Source organism: Heliangelus exortis, chromosome 3 (assembly GCF_036169615.1).
Source record: "Heliangelus exortis chromosome 3, bHelExo1.hap1, whole genome shotgun sequence".
NCBI classification, from domain to species: domain Eukaryota; kingdom Metazoa; phylum Chordata; class Aves; order Apodiformes; family Trochilidae; genus Heliangelus; species Heliangelus exortis.
In genome coordinates this window covers 5,169,369-5,188,124 of record NC_092424.1, presented here as the reverse complement: position 1 = coordinate 5,188,124, position 18,756 = coordinate 5,169,369, and the positions used below count along the sequence as shown (strand labels likewise).

The window sequence follows — 18,756 nt, the reverse complement described above, 5'->3', positions numbered from 1 at the left end:
TTACGCCAGTTCTGCCACTGGAGAAAACATTCACAAGGTTCATCCTCACACAGCACCAGTGAGGTTGATTTAAAGTTCCCGCTGAGGTGTTTTAGTATGATGCCATTCCAGCTTCCTTCCATAATATTATATCCCTCAAATGTCACTGCAAAAAATGGTAAAAGCATATTGAAACCAATTAAACATGAGGATGAGATCATCTCTATAAAGACTTCCCACTGAATCATTTTTCAGCATGGAATTCTGTTATTTTGCCAATTTCTAGAGCAATACATGCTGTCCTGGCCCCTTCTGCAGCTTAGCAGTCCTGGGAGCTCCTGAGTTCCAAAACACTTTTTATAATTTCAAAATTATAGCATGGAAATCCTTACATTATTCACGTCTACCATCTATGATTTCCAAGAAATATTTTTTCTTTCCAGTCAAGTAATGTGTTAAGATGTGCCAATCTAGCTGCTGATGAATTGCCTGTTTGAGGAGAAATTTGACTATATTAAGGTCACTGTGCAAATTTATATATAAGCATGAGATACAAGAGGTGGGAATATTGAGACTGTAGCCTGGGCATGTTTTTCCAATTCCATTTTTTTGTTGTTCCAACTATGCAGGAGGAAGAAGTTGTGTCACTTCAGATACTGAGGATGAATGAGAATGAAGCACAAATAATTTTTATTTCTTTCTTCAAATTCTGACATATTTTCATATCAATTATTATCAACATTTTCTCTCATGTAGAAATGAAAATATAGATGAGTCTTTTCAAAGCAGGGAAAAAAACATTCTTGAAGACTGATGAAAAATAGCTTTGCTCCATATCCAAGTTAGCTGCTCTTGTGATTCACAAACACTAATATAAAAACTCATGTTATAAACATTTTTCAATTACATTCCAGTGACAAAACATAAAGCAGTACAAGTTCCCTGCTGAAATTTCAATCAGCATGAGAAAAACTGCAGTCAGTGCAGGGGAACCCCTGGATAGTATATATTTATATATGGTAATTTTCCATCTGAAAAATGCAATCATTTTTTATAATCTTCATGTCCCAGGAAGACAGAAGGAGATATTAAAAGATGTCATGATGAAGAAAATGTTTTTGTGTTGTTTTGCATTTTTAGTCTTTAAAAAACCAAGAAGAACTGCACAGTGACTTTGTTCACATTGGAATTACAGCACAGTAAATACAGATCCATGCAGGGGAACACCAAATTCACCATGAGATTTAAGAGAGAAGATTAAAGATTTAAGGAAGCCAAAGTTTCCTTCAGATTTGCTCTCCTCTGTTTGCTAAGCCTGGGTGCCCAGTAATTGCAGAGGTGTTTCACTCCTCTCCAAGAGTACCTGCTTCAGGATTTCCAGTCAAAAAATACTTCAGTTGGCACAATCCAAAAATACTCTGCACGTATGACAGAAAAAGGGGAAGCAGGAATGATCTGGAGATTTGTTTCAGCTCTGCACTCCATCTGAACCAAAGCACTACAGCAGTGCCAAGAAACCTGGCAGAGTTCAGCTGCCTCCAGAGTTGGAAACTGCAGTTCACAGAGGTTCTCTAGCATCAGGTCCTGCAGTCATGTTCAGCAGTGCCTCAAAAGTGCAGTTCCCCACACATGAAGTGTTTCCACTTCTCTGACAGGCTCCAGAATTTTTGTAGGAAAGGCTTTCACCTGTAGTTTCTGAATGGCCATGGGTGACTCTGTAAGATCAGCAATGCCAGAATGAACACTCTGTGAAGCCACCTGAACCACAGGTCACTCAAGAATAAGGATGATCCATGAAGTGATGGGAAAACAGCACTCCAGGCCAAACCAAACCTATGCCCATATTTTCTAATTCTGACTCAGGTATTCAATGCTCCCACATTCCTCAGGAATGTTGCTCCAGGTCTCACTCACACCACCATGCCAGGCAATGCAGGCCTGGGGTAAAGACTGCAGCCTGATGGGCACAAGAAGTTACATTTGGACCATTTAAAGTGACTCAGGCAGCATAGTTAACTGGTAACCCATGGGTTAACTGGTAACCCATAGTTACCAGTTAATGAAGAAAGTGAAGAACCTTACACCATGTAGCAGTGATGCTCATGATGAAGGGATTCCCATACCACCAGTTAAGATCCATTCAGGAGCTGTTCTAAGGAAGTGCTCAGTACAGAGTGGAAGGATGCGTGGCACTGGAGCAGCAAACTAGATGGAATTTTCTGCACAGGAACCAGATGCAGATAAAAAGAGGAAATCCAGAAATTGGTATGTCCCTCCCACATCTGAGGTTATCACTGGTGAGTGTTTGGCACAACACTCTCTCTTTTCAACACCAGTATCAGAGAGAAACACAACTCAAGAGATAATAACTTGAAAGTGGAAAATGATACTGTTCTTCCAAGCCACCACCTGACACCAGATCTTGCTAATCCTGCCTGGATACATTATGCATGAGTAAAGCAGACACCATCAGCCCAAGGAAACCCTGAGATCCTTTCACAACAGTCTACAGGGAAGCACACATTGTTTGCCACCAAAAAGGGACCTACCACGTTGCAGACAAGGGGGGCAGGACTCCAGCTGAGGTACACACTGCATTCCCCAGCTAATAAATGTGCTTCTAAAGAGGACATGCTCTCCACAGGCAAAGTCTGGGTTCTCAGGCACTCAGCTGGCAAAGCTTTCCCACTTACCCTGCAAGGGCAGACTTCTCAAACCCCAGATGTAGGCAGCACAGCTCCTACCAAACGCCAAACTGTCCATTGAGAAACCCCCTGCTTGTTGGGACACGGAGCCTGGCATGAGCTTTGTGGGGGGCCCTGTGCACCCAAGACCCCCAACAGCCTCAGTCATGTTTTTTGAAGTGAGATGTCAAAGATTTTATCCCCTGCATCTGCACAGCTTCACCCTGTGCTCAAGGCAGGAGCAAAGATGAAATATCCAAGTGCAGACAGAGGTCTGCCCAAACCTCAGGGGCAAAGCTTTCAGGCTTCTATCACAGGTAACAGTGAGGAGATCTGCATGCATTTTTGGCCTTTCTGTTTGTTTTTTTGTTTTTTTTTTCTTTTTCTGTTGCTAATTTTAAACTACTTTTTCTTTTTTCTTTTTGTCTTTATATTAGAATTTAGCTCCCTTTAGTGTTATCCCAGATTTAAGACCCTATAAGAGTTAAACTGGATTAATGTAGTGTTGGGTTTTCTATTTTTTTCCCCTGCAGGCCTCTCAACAACAGCACATCTCTAGAAACACCTATTCCAAAAATCAAACACCACATCTTAAGATCTGCCTGTAGCAAAGATTTAGCATAAGTAAAGACCATCTACCTTGTTTCAACAGCTGTTTTCCCTGTTGCCTCAGATTCGTTTTACAATGAAGGGAAAAATTGAAAATTACAAAAGTCTGCTGACTAAAATCCAACCAAAAGGACAAAAGCAAGGTGAGACTTCCTGAGGGCTCCTCTGAGAATTCAGCCAGGAAAATTCTTTCATTGGTTTGCCTGCCTGCTAGGCAACAGATGGTAAGAAAATCTGTATCAAAGCAGGGGCTCCACTAACTTGATTATGGATGTTTCCTGACAGAACAAACTGTAAGACTCAGAAACTTAAATTTGATAAAAGAGAAGTATGAATGAGCTTTATAAGGAGCTTTTTTACTTGCAGTCCTCTGAAATGTTAGAAAACAAAAGACCAGCAAAAAAACCCCCAATCTTTGCACTGTTATGTTTGGTAACACACGTGTAGCAGCACTTCCATATAAAATAATATATTTTAAAGCCACTCATCACCAAGAGCAACATGCAATCAATGAAAGAGGTTCATTAAAAACCTTCTGAAAAACTTCAACACCAGCTTAAAGATACTGGAAGGGGTAACAGCCCTTCTGCAGTTCTTCCTGGGATTCTCAGCCTTAAATATTCAATGTAGGAAAAAAAATCTTAACATGGAACATGTTTTGGCAGAAAGATCAGGAAAAAGAAAACTCACGTTACTGACCAGATTTAGACAGCAGTTTGCCCATGACAGTGACCTTCTCATTTTTCTTGTTAACTTGGTAAAGAAACATGGTGAAACTTCCACACTGACTGCAGCAAAAAGGTGCTGTGTCTTACACAACAGGAATACTTTCAAATTTTGTCTTCAGATTTGGGTTTGCTGCTTGGGCTTTTTGGTGTTGTGGTTTCTGAAAGTTAACAGTATTTGTTTTTCTTAACCTTGAAGTCTTTACAGTAGATTTTGGTTCCCTTTAGTGATATCCTGGGTTTAAGACCCTGGAAGAGTTAAACTGCAATTAATGAAAAAAACTGATCTATGGAATCTTTGGAAAAATTCATTTAGCAGGCAAATAAGATGCACTTAGCATCTAATTGGCAGTAAAGCTGAGAGGACACAAACTTTCTGAAGAGATTGGTAGAAGATGAAGCTTTTTCCTTGAGGAAAAGGCTTGGAATCATGGTTTTGTTTCATGATGTGATTTTCTCCCTTCTCACCTCCTCTAATTTTTCTGTAACAGGTTTTAAAGTTCTGTCAATGACCTCAGCCTTCCCCCACCTGAAAGACCTTGTTTATGCACAGAGTACCACAGGGATGTGCCAGCTGCTGCTGCTGAGCCCAGCACCTGTGCAGTATGGAACTTCCTCTTCAAGTCTGGTACAGTTTACTGGGAAGAGTTTTGGAAAATTGGTAATTTGCACCTGCTACCATCCCAAATGCACCTTGGGATCTGTCAAAAGCTTTGAATCTGTTGCAGGGGCACTCACTGCAATGCTTTAATCACTCTTCAGTCAGTGAAGAATACCCATCTCGTCTTCAACTCAGTTGTAAGCTCTTGCACTGCAATGAGTTGTTCTTTCTGTCATCTGGGAATAAAAAGAAACACCCAGCTGCAAATTAGTATGCTTCCCACCTCCATTTTGGAAACAAAGGTTGCTTTATTGCCCCACCAGAAAGAACCAAGCATGAAAACAGTGAACGAGGCTGGTACTGTGGAAGGAATTATCACACAACATTAAAAAAATCAGGCTATTTCATGCTGTGGAGTTTAAGTCAAATTTGTGAGCAGCATCTTTGCATTGAAATGCAACCTCACATAGAAGAAAGTGTTCTCTACTAGATACAGCAGAGGAATAGGAATTTATACTTCTAATCTTATTATTGATTTAACATGGGCAAATCTGGGAAATTACTGTCATCAGCACCCTTGTTTGGAAGAAGATGCATGGTCCTTACCTATCTTTGCCATATACTCCAATATTTCATGCATAAATAAATCAAGCATCAGAGAGTATTTGCATACAAATAAAGAATAATTCTACCCTCTGTTTTAATGGCTATTTCTCAGAAACATGAAGAATTCAACAGCACATATGCAAACCAGAAGCAAACTGATTTACCATAAACAGCAAAATGAATCAGTCCTCACTTTCACATGTGGCTTATTTCCTCTACAATATTAATTCCTAACTTCAAAAATAAAGATAAAAAAAGTCAAGATAAAGAGTCAATATTTACAGAAGGGCCAATGTGAGATACTTTTTCAGATGAGAAGGCTTATTCTAAACTTTAAATCAGCATCCTAAACATGATGCTTCATGGTACTCTGCCACCTGAATATACTCCCAGTTTCAGGCTCAATATAGAACATGAATTTGCAAGGCCCACTGGGGAAATACTTCACCTGTTGTGAGCAAGAGCTCACTGAACCATGATCAAGTTTTGCATGTGCTCTAGTCCTGTTGAAACATTCACATGTTTAGGATGTATCAAACACTACAACTCTATGTCCTACCAACAAAGAAAGGAAATTGAAATGAAAACAACAGCACTGTAGCTGTATATATGATTTCTCTTTGTAAGCTGATGAAATTGAGATAGTTTTGCTTATCTACCTTATTTAGGAAGAGTGATTAAGGATGGCAAACTACAGACACAAGACATTTAGGCATCAATGTAAAGATTCAGAGAACAACTTAAAAGTTGTGTGGTTTCCAAGCTTTGATGATTGGCATTTTATTTTAAAATGGTGACTTGCTCTTCAGTTAGGGAATTGCCTCTTGGTGGGATATTTGATGTTTCCAGAAATTCTTACAACTAGAGGGGGATTTCCTTAGTGAAAAGATATTCTGACCTCTCAGGGCCTGAATAAGATAGCCCTGCATATAATGAAAGCAGGCAACATTCAATCAGTAGGAAAATTCACCAAAAATGCAACAATTCTGGACCCACCACATCAGTCAAAGACTGTTAACACTGATCAATGATTTTGAGACCCATTTTCTTAAATCCCATTATGCTAAGGTGGCACACATGTCAGAAATGCTTGGCAAACACCTGAGCTGAAGTCTGAGTGATACTGAGGTTTCTCAGGTTCAGCACCCTACTCTCAGGGCTTGTATTTGCAGAACATGGGCAACCCCCAGCAGGCAGGACCAATATAACCCATGACTCCCTCAGAAAAGGGGGATGCTGTGAGTGGCATCTCCCAGGCCTCCATAGAAAGCAACAGGGAATGTAAAATGGTTGGTAATTCCAAAATCAAGTGATTTGGAATCACTGAAGCCTGGAGCAGTAATGTGTGGGGTGAAAGGTAAGAACTTTTCAAGGGAAGGAATTTATTTGCAGGTGTCTGGCCCTGTGAATGTGTGCAGTGCCTTGTAATAGTCAGTGGTCATCATTTGTAAGTGAGCTGCAGTAAATAAACACAGGAGTAGGGCTGTGTTACTTCCCCACTGCTTTCAAAGACAATACAATTTATCACCTAACACTAGTTACCCAGTAGGAAAAAATTAAGCTCCCCTTGAAATTTGTGTACCTGAGATATACTGGACACAAATATTCTGGTGGTGGCAACTGTATGGAAAAAAGTCCAGTTAAATTCTTTCAGCTTTGCTGGTTGTCATTCTGCTCCTGCTTGAAATAATGCTCCTTTACAAGGGACAGCCAACAACTGTCAGATACATTATCATTCCAGGAAACATGTTCTTAGGTTGGCAGCTTCTTGCTTACATCTGTTTTTAATTTGGCTGTGTGGTTTTTATTCTGCTCATTCACCAAGTTGCTACATAAAATGTCTTACCTACTCCCAGAGTTACTGCTGGGAAAAAAGATCCTTGACATGGGTCTATTTTCTCTCACATTGCTTGCATTTCACCTGCCTGCAATAAGTCACTACTCCCAGTCTGATACACTCAGGGCTTGCTGTCATGGTCCTGTGCAGAGAATAAGGTTGGACCACTGGGTAGGAATCAGGAGTCCAAGACATCTTCCTTCCACTAACAGAATTATTAGGTAGGCTCAGTCCATTTTGTTTTACATCAACCAGAGCAAACATTTTACTAGGTCTAAGGACAGGCAAGCAGCACATGGCAGCAGAGAAAACAGTCTGCTTCCCACAAAGGTTACTCAGGCACTTGGTAAATAATGTGGGCTGTATTACCTGGCATCAGGTTGTTATCTAAACACAGCAACAACTGAACCAGTTCTGGGAAAGGAGTGGCAATCTCCACTGAAGGAAAGAGACAGAAATGTGTATTGCACACTTTATTACAGCTTCTCCAAGTCCCTGTCCAAGTAGCTGTGATTTCCTCTAATATTATAGAGCAGAAAAACTGTTACTAAAGGAAAAAAAATAGTATTTAATGCAAGAAAATGAAAGCCTGCTGAAGTGCACCCACAGGATGGAAAAATCAGTTTCTGTATGGGAACTCAGCCTCACAGGGGGGGCAGAGAACTGTGAGACAAAATCTACAGCCTCATTCTCAACCACACAACTGGCTTTCCTCTTTGTTCATCTCTCTACAAAATGCATATGGAAATAACACTCTAATCTCACAAGATACAGAAGATAATAGAAGTGCTCCAATCAGTAAAGCAGTTTCTGGTATGTGCATGCTTCAGGATCTACTGATAAAAGATGGTTCAGAAATGGGAAAGACTGTTGCCATCTCCCTTAAGGAATCTGAGGGTTTGGTATAATGCAGGGCTAAAACCTGGGACTCAAAGTTCTGGTTGAGATGCTGAGAGAGTTTCTGTCTTTTGCTTTGGTTGAGACTCATGGCTAATAATAAATTCTAGTGAAAATGACATTTTCCTCAAAGCAGCACACAAAATTCTGTCAGGTGGCAACTACTCCCAGAAAACACGACCTGAATATTCAGCTGGCTTCATTTAGTACAAAAGGCTGCATTAAAAGATGAGCCTGAAATATAAAAGATTTATCTTTGCACTATAGCTAGGCAGAAAGTCAATGCACAATAACTTCAACAACTAAGAGAGAAAGTTGACCTTAAATTTACTCTTTTCTTATCAAGGTGACTTGTTGCTACATGCAGTGCATCATGATTTTGTGCTCAGGACTCTCTGCTTGCCCAGAGTTGCAGCACTGGACCAGAAGCCAAGTTGGGGGCCTGGATTTCTCAAGAGATGTGCAAATGCACATAGGTAAATTAAACAAACTTTCACCCTTACTCAAGAGCATCCCATACAGCCTTTTGCATTCATTTCTGTGTATTACTTACACCTTACAGCAGCTAGGACTTTCAAGTAGTAAAACAAAGACACATCTTTGAGCCTTAAGTCATTTTTGCTATGCTGCTGAGTCCACTGCCAATGCTAAATAAAAATATAGCCACAAAAATAAGTAACAAGACATGCTGCAAAATGTTTAAAATTTCATTACCCATTAGTAAATCATACAGCCTAAAGCTTCCAAAAAATGAGATGGGAGTTTTCTGGTTTGCTTTAGGGTTTTCTCATGTTACTTAGGCTGTAGGATTCAAAGGAAAAGGTCTTTCCCATTCTTATACAGCACACAGTTGGGTAAATAGCTAATAAAATAAGCTAAGAGATTTCATGGCTTTCTCACATTAATCTTATATACAAGGGATTTTTAGGGCTCTTTTCCCCCTTTTATGAAGTAAGATGTATAGGACTGTACAATGAAGTCTCCAAGAATTAAACATCCAAGCTGCTTAATTTTTTTAGCACATTGTTGAGCACATTTCATGAAACCCATGTATAGCATTGTTTCAGCCTACTGGAGAGGAGGTGAACTTGGAATCTAAGCCTTGCCAGGATTCACCTTGGTGACTTTGAAGTCCCAAACCCCTTTTCAAACTTGTAAACAAAGGTGGATACCCACTCTGGCTTGCCTCTGGACTTTGGCACTGGTACTGCATGTTGCAATGTCTAAGCTGGTCCAAGCAAAGTATGGTGAGCCAGGTAGGTTTAGAATAACAAAGAAAAAGACCAAGTGTCACATAAGAAACAATTCAGTACAGGCTTTAAGATAAAAATGTGTACAGCTCATGTCTGCCAGTGCTGCCATCATTTGTGTTCTCCTGAAGGATCCCTTTTGCCTCTTAATGCCGAGAAATCCTCTCCCACTTTGAAATAATTATAGTTTTAGTATGTCTTTAACCCCTGTGTGTAACAAAAGGAGAATTACTTTCTGAAACCACAGTAAATATGACAGTCCTTGTTGAGCTGGCTGCTGGATGCAGGACACCTTTTCCCTGCAACCCTGTGTTTAGCTTAACTTCAGGATACTCATGCATCACCTTTAGGCAAATTACCACAGAAAAGAAGGTGCAAAAGCAGATTTGCATCCCTGGCAGAACACTCAGCAGGCTTTGCAGCTCTATATTTTCCACAAGGGCAGACTATTTTTTTTTCCTCAACAGACCACGTGTTCATATTATAGTTTCACTGCATGTTTCTGTATCAAAAACCAGATATACAGCTTTTACCAATAGTCTGTATAGAAGTTCTGGTTACCCCAACTAGAGGACAGCAAAAAGATGCAGAAAGCCTCTACCCCCTGTTAGGATAATGACAACCTGGGCTCATGATTTTCAGGAGAAAGACTTAAAGAACCTTGTTAAATTTTCTACTGGTAAACAGCATGAACTTTATCAGAGGGCACAGCCTCACTTTCTCATACACAAGCAGAACAGCACTCAAAATACTACTGGGTTGGCTTGTTCAGCTGGCAGAACTTGTTTCCCAGTCCAGCCTCCTCCCTCAGTTGCTTCCAGGGAATACTGTCTAAATTTCCACATCTGCATTCCCACAGCTCCTCAAAGCTGCTGTGATGCCTTCTGAAACCTGCTTCAGCTATGGCACAGAAGTAGTTTAGAGCACAAACTATGGCAGTACCTAGGAAGCCTCAGTTAGCAAATGGTTGGGGACAGCTGGTATAAACCACTTTGATTCATACGTGCTTTTCCTGCAAGGAAGTTTTCATACTCTGTGTGTTCAGAGATGAATGCACAGCTTTTTTCTTTCCAGGGGAGAGACAAGCCATATGTTCTCACAGAAGTCACTCCAACATTTTTCTGAAGCACAGTCACTGAAAAGCTTTGTTTCATTCAGTCCTTTCAGGCCTGGTCTTAACAAAGGACCACATCACTCTGTCCTCATAAAAATCACAATCCATTTAAGGTTTCAGCTAGGTTCTTAACTGAAAAAGTCAATAGACATATTTATCCTAGGATCTTCTGGGTCATCCTCAGTAACTATTCTAAGCCTTTGGTTGAATTTTTTACAAGCTCTCAAAGTATCTGAGGTCAGATCCAGAGAGATGGCAGAAATTCAGGTAGCTAATTCCCAAGAAACTTCTTGCTATTCTTTATTCCTGAAGGCATCAAAACTTTTGTAGGCATCCTACTTTTTCTCAAACTGATAAAACTGCACTTCCACACACTGCATGCTCTGCATACAGTTTAGCAGCTTGTGACCTGCTTCATAACCTGAAGCAGTGGCTAAAGCAGCTTTCTTCACAGTTCATGATGTTCTTCTATCCCAAAACCCCCACAGATTATTAAAATGATGATGCAGTAGGCTGAAGTGAACCAAAGAAAGAGTAAAAAACAGCCAACAATGAAAACAGGAGAAACTACATTTTTAAATTACTTATTTTTAAATTACATTCACATCACAGTAAAAATGCTACTCAGCAATGTCAGTAACTGCAGGTTTTGACTGTTAAGTTTTACAAATCCTGCTCTGAAAGTGTATATAACTTTTAGTTTAGAATTTTAAAATGTCAGTAGAATGATAATACCAACTCAAGCTTTGCAAAAGAATTACAAACAGAAGCTTTTAAATTAAATGCATTTTTTTCAGAGATTACTCTATTCCTTTCAATAGAGATGTAAAGTACCACAGAATAAAATAAAGCCAAGTAGAGCAATAATTAGAAATAACAGAGTGACAGAAGACCATGTAATCTGGCCATGACAAACAGCAAATAATTTTACCATGGCTAAAACCAGAGAAACAACAAAGTTAATATGAGTCAATTCATAAGCCCAGGGCAGAACACCATTGACTTGGTCCTGACCCCAGCTACACTTTGTGCATCAGACTAAGTTCTATGGACTGCTTCTGTGATTTTTCAATTTTTATATTTTTTTTGTGTGTGTATTTTGAGGAAGAATGAGCCTAGGCCTGACACAGGATTACAGAAGCAGCATTTGCAGTCCTTCAGCTGTGAAGAGTTGCTAGGCTGGCAGTGGAACAGTGGGATGCAGAAGTGAGGACAGAGCTTGGGAGAGAAACACTTGATCCATCAGCAGCCAGCACTGCTCCAAACACCAATACACTCATGCTGCTACTCCATGGCTTCTCTCATTTCTGCCAGGGGATAGTTTTTACTCACTGGCCTGCTCAGCATAAACACTGGATTAGGGCTGCTCTTGCAACCCTTTGTTTCAGCAAGCACAAGCAGGAGTTTGGCACAGATGATTGCTGCACTCACATAAGAAATGAGGAACTGCCAGCCTGCCAGGAACACAGGACAGGACAGACTGTGTCCACCCCTCCACTGTTGCCTACTTACACAGAGAAAAAAAAAAAAAGAACTTTGTCCTGGACACACAGGAGATAATATGACTGATCTGTTGGCTGTAACTCTTATCTCTGGTAACTGGAGCAGCTTGCATCCTGAAACAGAGTGTAATGTACTTCCCTCAAAGCTTATTAGCATGAATTTTGACAAATGCAGGTATTCTGGAGATATCCATATAAGAAATTTTTGGTTTGTGGTTTTGGTGGGCTTATTTCTGGGTGTTTCTGTTGGTTTTTTAAACTTGTATCTTCTTTGGTGGCTTTAAATTCAACTTTTTCTTTTAATTTCATTAAATGTTCTCATATTTTTGTGTAGTAAGACAGGGAGATCAAGCATCCAATCCACTTTCTCAGTACCACTCTATGCATATTCATCATACCTCCTCTTATAGCTTCCCTAGATAGTAGTCTTTTTCTCTCTTCCTCCTGAAGACAGATAGAAAAATCTTAGTTCAAACTGTCCTAAGAATGGCATTAAGCAGAACCCAACTGAAACCTCTCATAATTCAAGAGACAGCATATTCACCCTAGGGCCAGACCAGAATATGACAGCAGCAAGTCTGGAGCTGCTCCACAGTGTATAAAACACAGGAATTTTCCCCCTAGAGGAAAGCAGACATGCAGGCAGACAGAATGATGCTTTCACTTTGTGTTTATACAACTTAATCTGGGAGGCAGAACACTTAATTCCAGGACAGTCTACTGATCTCCTTGGAAGGGGACAGCCTTGGGGACAGCAGCTATGACTGCTGCCCTGTGCAGAACACCTGGTACCATTCAACCACTCTCCTGGGGTGGGGGTTCAAATTCCTACAGGCAAAGGAGGGAGAAGAGAGTGGTTTCTTACATCCTGAAGTCAGTGCCCGAAGAGTTGGCCCATGGAATGTTATTCTTCTCCTCTGACATCTTTCTCAGCCTACCTCTTCATTGCCTTTGCTTTTCTTAGAAGCACTCCAGGATATAAACCACCCTGCTGCAGAGCTCCACACAATCTGGCCTTGTCTCCTAGATCATCCCCAGCAAATTACCTTTTTCCTGTGGATTTCGTTGCTAAGTAACAAACAACTCTCAAAAGAGAAACTTAAGTTCCTTCTCCAAGTCTGGCATCCCCACCCTGGTGAATACCTGCAGTTTATTACGGGTATTTAAATGACCCATGAGTGCTACAGTCAGAGAGGCAATACAGTGAAGCTCAGATTTCTGCTGGAGTCAGAGGTGACTACTAGGGAGCCTAATCTGAGTTTAAACCATCTCAAGGCTTGTATGATTTCATACAAGAGGGAGCAGAATCTTCTGACAGGTCTCTAGACATACATTTGGTATGAATTATTAAATTTATTTATTGGGTTTGTAATTATGAGCTAATACAGGCATCCTCAAGGTCACAGGCCACTAATTCTGATGCCAGCAAAATAAAATGTGCATTTTACATTAAATTCAAACATGGAGGGAGGGGAACTGCCTTCCTTAAAGCCTCTGTGGACTGCCCTCTTTCTAATTAAGCTAAATTCATCCTCTTCCATAAGGTGTGAAAGATCCAAGTGAGCACTTCCCCCAGAGGTCTGTATTCTAAAAGCATATGAAATCTTACACCAGAGCACAACTAAGACACTGCAATGCTTTCATGGCATTCACTAATTTTCTATGGACTTGTTAAGATACTAAATAGGCACTGGATGTGGGAACTGTTCTCCTGGTGGGGAAAAAGAACAAGACAGACCATTTCTTGACAGAAGAATGTGGAGAAAATGATGGAGACTGTCAGGTTTCTCTCTCCCTGATCTATCCATATGGACTGCACCTTCTCTTACAGTACACCCACTGACCCCTGCACAATCTCCCAGCCTGTTCTCTTTCATAAAGGTAAAATTTAGTTTCTCTTGCAAATCATCAGTAGCAATGTTTATGAGGCTCAGACCTCAATGAATATCCTTACAAATCAAATATACACATTAATTCTAACTCCTCATGAGCCTTGCCAGCAAGACTGGTATAAAACATTTAACTTGAATGTGAAACTTTCCCCAAAAGCCACATTGCTTATTTATTATTCCTTCAACCAAGCAGTTCCAAGGTAACAGCCACTGCCAGCCTTTAGCTCCAGCTCCAGCATAGGTTTTCCTTACTCTCTTCACAATACAACAAGCAGAAAGCTGAACTGAGTACATCATGGATCTTGGGTGTTGTTCTTTGCAACATATAACACACTCATTCCCAGCACCAACACAGAAACCAGTACAGGCTACATTCTGGGGAAGATACTGACCCTCTTGTAGACAACCCCATTACAGCCTTCAGCATCAGTTGAACAGTTACAGTCTCTCCTCTTTTCTCTCAATGTCTTGTCTCCAGTAGCTCACAGCCTGATCTTAACCAAAAAAATTAAAGCCACGTGTTGCTATCACAGAAGATGCAACTTCTCCTCACCCTTCCTCTGGCAAATCCCTAGATCAGGAGAAGGCTATCCTAGCTTCCTTGCAATGTGTATTTTGCCAGCTCTGTCACAAGAGAGAAGGATCTAAAGAAGCTCTTTCTCAGCATCACTCCTAACTGAATGTTAAATGAAATATAAAGTTTGTGATGGAGACAAAATCCTCAAAGCTTGACAGTCAGAATAAGACTTAGGGTCCTTTGCATAAAGGTCATGGGATATTCCTACTCTGAGAAGGCCTTTTCCAAAAACAGATGTAAAAACACATGGCCCTAAGTTCCTAAACTGGCATCTCCTTTCCTTCAACAAGGAGAAGCCACTTCACTATTCCTATCTTGCACCACAACCAACATCAATTTCTCTTTTTCCTCTTGCAATTCTGCTTACAATTCCTGTAGTGCAGTATTCTGACACTGCACCAATATGGGATAAGATCTCAGAGCCTAACAGCATGCCAAGAACAGTGAAATCACCCTACCTAGGAGAGAGAGCACGAAGAATTACTTCATTTTTATTTTTAGAAATAAAACAAGTATTTTGCCCCACAACAAAGCCAATCAGAAACAACTGCTTCAGCAAGATCATTCATGACATCTAGCAATGGCCAGAGATGTATGTGCACAAGGTCATAATTACAGAGTTTCCAAGACAGCTGCTATTGAAATGCACACAATTGTATGTTCTTAGTGTTTATGTTCTCAGTGATTAATGAACAAATTGCTTCCTCTTGCATGCTGCTCCTATGGCAATCTGCATGACTGCTTAAATTGCATAGGGAGGAATAAAGTTGTTAGAAGAGAAACCTGCTGCCAGTCACTGCTGTCATCTGCTGAAACCTCATCCCCTGCCCATTTCTCTGCCCTTCCTATGCCCCCTCCTTCAGGCAGCTTGTGACAGTCCTGTGACACTCCATGTGTGCAGCAATGCAAATGGCTTTCAAGTAACAATTTGCCTTACTGTGTCTGTCCAGCAAGCTCCCTCCAAATTCTTAACTGGCTCTGATTTTCTTCAGGGATTTTCTCTAGTTAGTAAGACACCAAAGAATATAAAGATGGGGGGGGGGGGATGACAAGAAGTGGAGCCAGCGATGCTAAAATTAAACACTTTCTTTATATAGAAAGCTAAAAGGTTGTGAAATAAGCCTTGTGCTCTGTACAAGGGGTAGGTGTGCATTTATTTGTATGATGAATGACAAATTCAGTCAGCTGAACATAAGGAACACTCCAGTGCTCCCTGCAATTTCATTTTGCTTCTCCTAGTACAGAAGCAACCCTCAGCTGGTACCATTCAGTACCAGGGTTCTCTCTTCTGTACTGTACTCAGCAAAGAGAAGGTGGTTCAGGTGTTCAGTTTGTAGTAAGACAGCACTTTTTCAATGTTCAAACACTTCCAAACTTCTGTCTGAGATGACCAGGAAAGGTTCTGCTTCTTGCCTGTCTTTCATTTTAATGATCATTTCAAAAGACTTGAAAGATTTCTTGCAGAATAAAATGGGAGGGGGGGCTGGGGGGGGGGATATGGACTTCACCACAAATCTGTGCTCTCTGGGAAGAATAAAAGCAAGTGTTGGGCATACTTTATTGGTCTGGATTTATACTTGTCTGCTTGTACAAGTTCTTATCTGTATTAAACAGCAGAAAGCAGAAAAGCTAAAGACCATAAGACACGAAACAGATGGATTTTGCTATATGGGGCCCAACCCAGAGGACTCTGGGACACAGAAGGAAGTACCACCATTTGATGACTGCATGTCCTTAGGTTCTGAAACTCACAGAAATCATGGCAACACATGCATTTCAGTGTGTGCCATTTAAGTGAAGTTTTTCAGAAGGTTTTCCATTTCCAGAGTGGTTCCTCACATGTTTTCAATACTTCCCTTGTGGAGCCTCTGATCAAATCAGATAAACATGCAGGACCAGGTTATACCTTGCACTTCAGAAGATGTGCAGTGGGAAAGGGATAACTGAAGAGATGGTCTGAGCTGAGTTACCAAATCCAAACATCCTGTAGCTAAAATGTTACCAACTCGGTTCCACCCCCCACCCCCCACATCCCCCCCCTCTCAATCCTGAACTCCTGAACATGTTTTGATTGATTCACCTTTGAAATCAGTATTGCCAGATTTAAAAGTAATAAACTGCAGGGATGGTGGATTACATTTTTGTCTGACTAAAACCAAAGAGAAGTTACATACACTAGACTGTATAAACAAATAGGAAAGGATCTGTTTAAATACCTATTTTTGAAAATGTGAGTTATTATTATGTAGAAAAAAAAAACTGAATACAGGAATAGGTCTTGGACAAAATAATTTCCACTTTATAGCACCAGAAAGAGTAATTGATTAAGAATGGAAAAAGGCATCACAAGGTCAATTTGGCACCTTAAGTTTAAAGTGCTTTGCAGTTTTACTGGAGGGAAAAAAAAGTTTTTTAAGCACTGATGTACTATCACCATTCTATGTTCTTCTCACCAACATTATTACTATACTTTGATGAAAGTTCAGATATTAAGATGAGGTGGCAGGGTTTTGGGGGACACCCAAACACTATTTTAACTTTTTTTTAGAAAAAAAAAAACCACGAACTCCTTATAACAAGCAGTCAACCTGATCTGTATACTTAATGACAAGTATTATTAGGGCAAGCAATGTCTGAAATCAGTCAGGAAGCACCCAAAATAAGATTAGATTACTAAATGTCATTACTGATACCAGCTGATTACATTTCCTATAATAGAAAGAGTGCTCACTTGGGGAAAGGGGAAAAAAAAGCCCACATTGCATCTGTTACAGCAATATCAATGTATGCCAAGATTCAAAGCCTTCTGCTTGCACTAATGCTAGGGTGATATTGCTTTTTTTTTTTTAAGCGTTTCTTATTCGAGAAAATGTGTTATTCATTTTGCTGAGCCCCACTCAGATCACCACAGCACAGATGGCTGAACTCACCCTTGACAAGAAACCTGCCCACTACAACCTTAGGTGAAACACGACTGCTGCATTACAAAAAAAAAAAAGAAAGAAAAAAAAAGAAAAAAGTTATATAGAAATAATTAAAAAAAAAAAAAAAAGTGCTTATACAAACTACAGCCAGGGGAAGGTTTTCCTGGAGCTCTGCTGAGAGCTGCTCCCGGGAAACAACCCAGCAGCATCTTCCAGCCTCCTCCGTGCAAATTGAAGGCAAAACACGCAAAAAACAACCCCAAATGTATCATTTGACTCAGGTTAGCAGGAAAACGACCACTTCGGAGCCAAACCGCAACTTCCCCTTCCACAAGCCCCCTGCTCTCCTCACCCACAGGGCCTGCGGGGCCGGCCCCGCACCAGTCCCGCACCGGCCCCGCACCATCCCCGCTGCCCTGGGCGTGAGGAGAGCATTGGGGCAGAAGACCCCGGCCCCCATACTCGAAGGTTTTCCCCACAGAAAGGAAGAAGCACCCCCCTTCCTCCCCCCTAAACCCTCCATCTCCTCTGCGGTGCCTCAGAGGGGGTCTGGGCCTCCCCGGAAGGCCTCAGTCAGCGGGTGAGTCCGCCGTTGCCTTACCCGTGGTGGAGAGGACGGTGCTGGCGAAGAAGAGGGAAGAGGTGAAGTCCCAGTTCCAGTTCCCCGAGGCGTTGCTGAGCACCGAGACGCCGTAGTTGCTGGCTTCCAGCACCCGCCTCAGAAACTGCTCCAGCTGCTCCTCCGAGAGGCAAGCGTGGTCCTCCAGGAAGCGCTGCTTCAGCTTGCCCAGCTCCTGGCGCAGCAAGTCCTCGTAAGGCAGCTCCACCGAAGAGAAAACCACGGCGCCGAACACCAGGTAGAGGAGATAACCCAGCACCAGCAAGGCGAAGCACCAAGCCGAGCGGTGCTGCTCCACCAGCCGCACGCAGGAGCTGCCCGCCAGCGACTGCAGCATCTTCCCGAGCCGGGGCGGGAGGGGGAAAGGAGGGGTAAAAGGGGGAAAGGAATGGCTCTCGTTGCCAGGGGAAGCGAAAAGGGGGTTGTGGAAGGGCTGAGGAAGGAGGGGAGGGTGAGGGGAGCGCGGCCGCTGGCTGCGGGTGAGGGCGCGGAGCGGCGGGCGGTGATGTGGCGCTCACGTGGCGGCGCGGCGCAGGTAGCGCGGCTGAGGGAAGGGCCTGAGGCCGCCCAGCCCAGCCCAGCCCAGCCCGCCCTGCCGCTGCTGCTCCACACCGCCTTTTCCCTCGCCTTTTTTCGCACCGAGCAAAGCCTGGGGCAGGGCGAAGGGACACAGCTAATGAATGGGCAATGAAAATGACCGGCACTCCGTCCCGGTCGTCTGTCGTCCCGCCCACACCGTAACACACCCCCCCGTCCCCTGCGGCGGGATGGCGGGCGGACGGACGGACGCCTCACCACAGAAGTGCCTCGCCTTACTTCCCGCACACCCCCAACCATCAATTCCTCCTTCCATTGCTTGGGGCTTTTTTTGTTGTTGCTGTTTTAATTTCTTTCTCCACATTTCCGAAGGCTCTGGGCAGAGCTGGAGGAGGGAGGTAAC

At 42.1% G+C, this 18,756-nt stretch overlaps 1 protein-coding gene across 1 annotated transcript in view; it reads right to left on the bottom strand.

Annotated features, from left to right (window-relative positions):
* KCNK1 (potassium two pore domain channel subfamily K member 1) overlaps positions 1-18,527 on the bottom strand; it is a 31,683-nt gene extending 13,156 nt beyond the window's left edge. Inside the window, exon 1 of the mRNA XM_071738995.1 lies at positions 17,799-18,527. Within this exon, the coding sequence (XP_071595096.1) occupies positions 17,799-18,153 (355 nt within the window). The 5' untranslated portion in view covers positions 18,154-18,527. The remainder of the gene's footprint in view (positions 1-17,798) is intronic.
* Between the last annotated feature and the right edge of the window lie 229 nt (positions 18,528-18,756).